The sequence below is a fragment of the Corvus brachyrhynchos genome, unplaced genomic scaffold, assembly GCF_000691975.1.
Source record: "Corvus brachyrhynchos isolate BGI_N302 unplaced genomic scaffold, ASM69197v1 scaffold220, whole genome shotgun sequence".
In the NCBI taxonomy this organism is placed as follows: domain Eukaryota; kingdom Metazoa; phylum Chordata; class Aves; order Passeriformes; family Corvidae; genus Corvus; species Corvus brachyrhynchos.
Window position 1 is genome coordinate 177775 of NW_008236209.1, and position 2023 is coordinate 179797.

The window sequence follows — 2023 nt, forward strand, 5'->3', positions numbered from 1 at the left end:
AAAATGAGTCCAGTAGATGGGAGAGGTAGACAACATTCCACGAGGGTAGTATTTTATGGATTTTTGTGATAGCTTTCAACTAAAATGTCACTCTCTCGAATCCTAGGATATTTAACAATGTAGTTGAATTTACATTGCAAACTTGTTAATGCAGAGGAAAGTGCTTTGGATCTCCCCTGTAGCATGCTGCATATTTTCATCAAACATATTGGCCTTTTACCAAGTTCATCATGCTTTGGGTTTAAACTGGATAAAGGGTTTAGGAGAGCTGGGGGATGGGGACTAATGAATACATAAATAATCTGATCACAAAAGACTCATTCAGAATTAACAAAAAAGGGAATGTAATTCACTCTAGATATATAATCAAAAACAAATAACTGAAAAATCAGTTTAATAGTTTTGTAACAAAGAGTACTGTCAGTTGATAGGTATTTATAGAAATTCAGGAATTTTCCTCTGTAAAACTCAGACTAGAGTAGATGAGAATAGCACAAAATAATTGTCTCTGGCACTGACTCTGTCAACCATTTCTAAACTGGAATTCCCTAATGTGCTTCTCCCAGATCACCTATTTGAGATCTCACTGTGGCTCCTTTCAGTTTAGCAATACAAGGTGGATCATAGGTCCCTATGATGTAGCTGGAGCTGCCTGAAATGACAACTCTAATTTACAGGCTCAGCCAAAAAGACACGAGAATTCCTGTGCACCCTTTATTCTTTTTCCTTTTACCTGTTGCTGTTCTGTGGTAAGGGCAACTCACTACAGATTGATGAATTGGTTAAAATTATTGGACATGGAGGTTTTGCGGGGTACTACAAATGTAATGTCACAGTCTGGAAACAAGCGTGGCAACGGCTTGCAAAAACAGGAAATAGAGAATGAAAGAAGGAGGTGTTTGCTATCCAATATTGACAGCAATGCCTTTAGCACAATGTCTCAGACAGCTGTGAGTACCAGTCTTGCCATGGTAGCACAGAGCTGGGCTTGCAGCCATCACTTGTACTGACCCTGCTCCTCAGACAGGTTTTGCAGCTGTTCAGAGTGCTGCTCCTGCCATCACCACCTGAACAGGTGACTGTGGAGCTTGGCATCATGTTTGTGGCACCACTGTGCCTGTGTTGTACCAAGAGGCCATGGGGCACATCCCACTGTTGTGGCTGCAAACATCACAGGCTGCAACAAAAAAACATCAAATATAATTCTTCCAGATTGCTATATGAAAACTTGGATTTCCACCCCTGATTTCTGAGCTGGTAATATCTGATTTTAGCCTTTCTCACTCACTCTCTACAACTGCCTGAAAATAGGATGTAGCCAGGTGAAGAAGGCCAGACTACTCTCAGGTAATGAGAGGACATAGACTCAAGTTGTGCGGGGGGAGGTTTAGGTTGGACATTAGGAGGAATTTCTCCACAGAAAGGGTAATTAGACATTGGAATGGGCTGCCCAGGGAGGTGGTGGAGTCACTGTCCCTGGGGGTGTTTAAGGAAAGACTGGACGAAGCATCCTGTGCCATGATCGGCTTGACATGGTGGTGTTGGGTCCTATGTTAAACTCGATGATCTCAGAGATATTTTCCAACCTAACTGATTCAGTGGTTTTTTTGCTGGGGGCTAAAACCTGGAAAGAGATTCTGGTATCACGGAATCCTAGAATGGCTTGGGTTGGAAGGGGCCTTAAAGATCACCTAATTCTACCACTCCCACCCCACCCGCCATGGGCAGTGACGCCTTCGCCTAGATCACGTTGCTCAGAACCCTGTTCAATCTGGCCTTGAGCACTTCCAGTGAACCATCCACAGCTTCTCTCTGCAACCTGCGCCAGGGCCTCACCGCTCTCCCAGGGAAGAACTTCTCTCCAGTAGCCCATCTAACCCCGTCCTCAGGCAGTGGGAAGCAGTTTCCCCTCACCCTGTCATTTCCCGTTTCTCAGAGTGCCCTCCCCAAGATGGCGCCCGGCACTACCCCCCCGCACCGCGCAGCCGCTGTGACCCCGACACGGCCGTGACCAGGCCACCCC

The 2023-nt window shown here is 45.6% G+C and overlaps 1 protein-coding gene across 1 annotated transcript in view; it reads left to right on the forward strand.

Annotated features, from left to right (window-relative positions):
- The first annotated feature begins 797 nt into the window (after nucleotides 1-797).
- LOC103623004 (transmembrane 9 superfamily member 2-like) overlaps nucleotides 798-2023 on the forward strand; it is a 29818-nt gene continuing 28592 nt past the window's right edge. The window contains exons 1-2 of the mRNA XM_017741658.1: nucleotides 798-950; nucleotides 1275-1347. Coding sequence (XP_017597147.1) covers nucleotides 798-950; nucleotides 1275-1347 — 226 coding nt within the window. The remainder of the gene's footprint in view (nucleotides 951-1274; nucleotides 1348-2023) is intronic.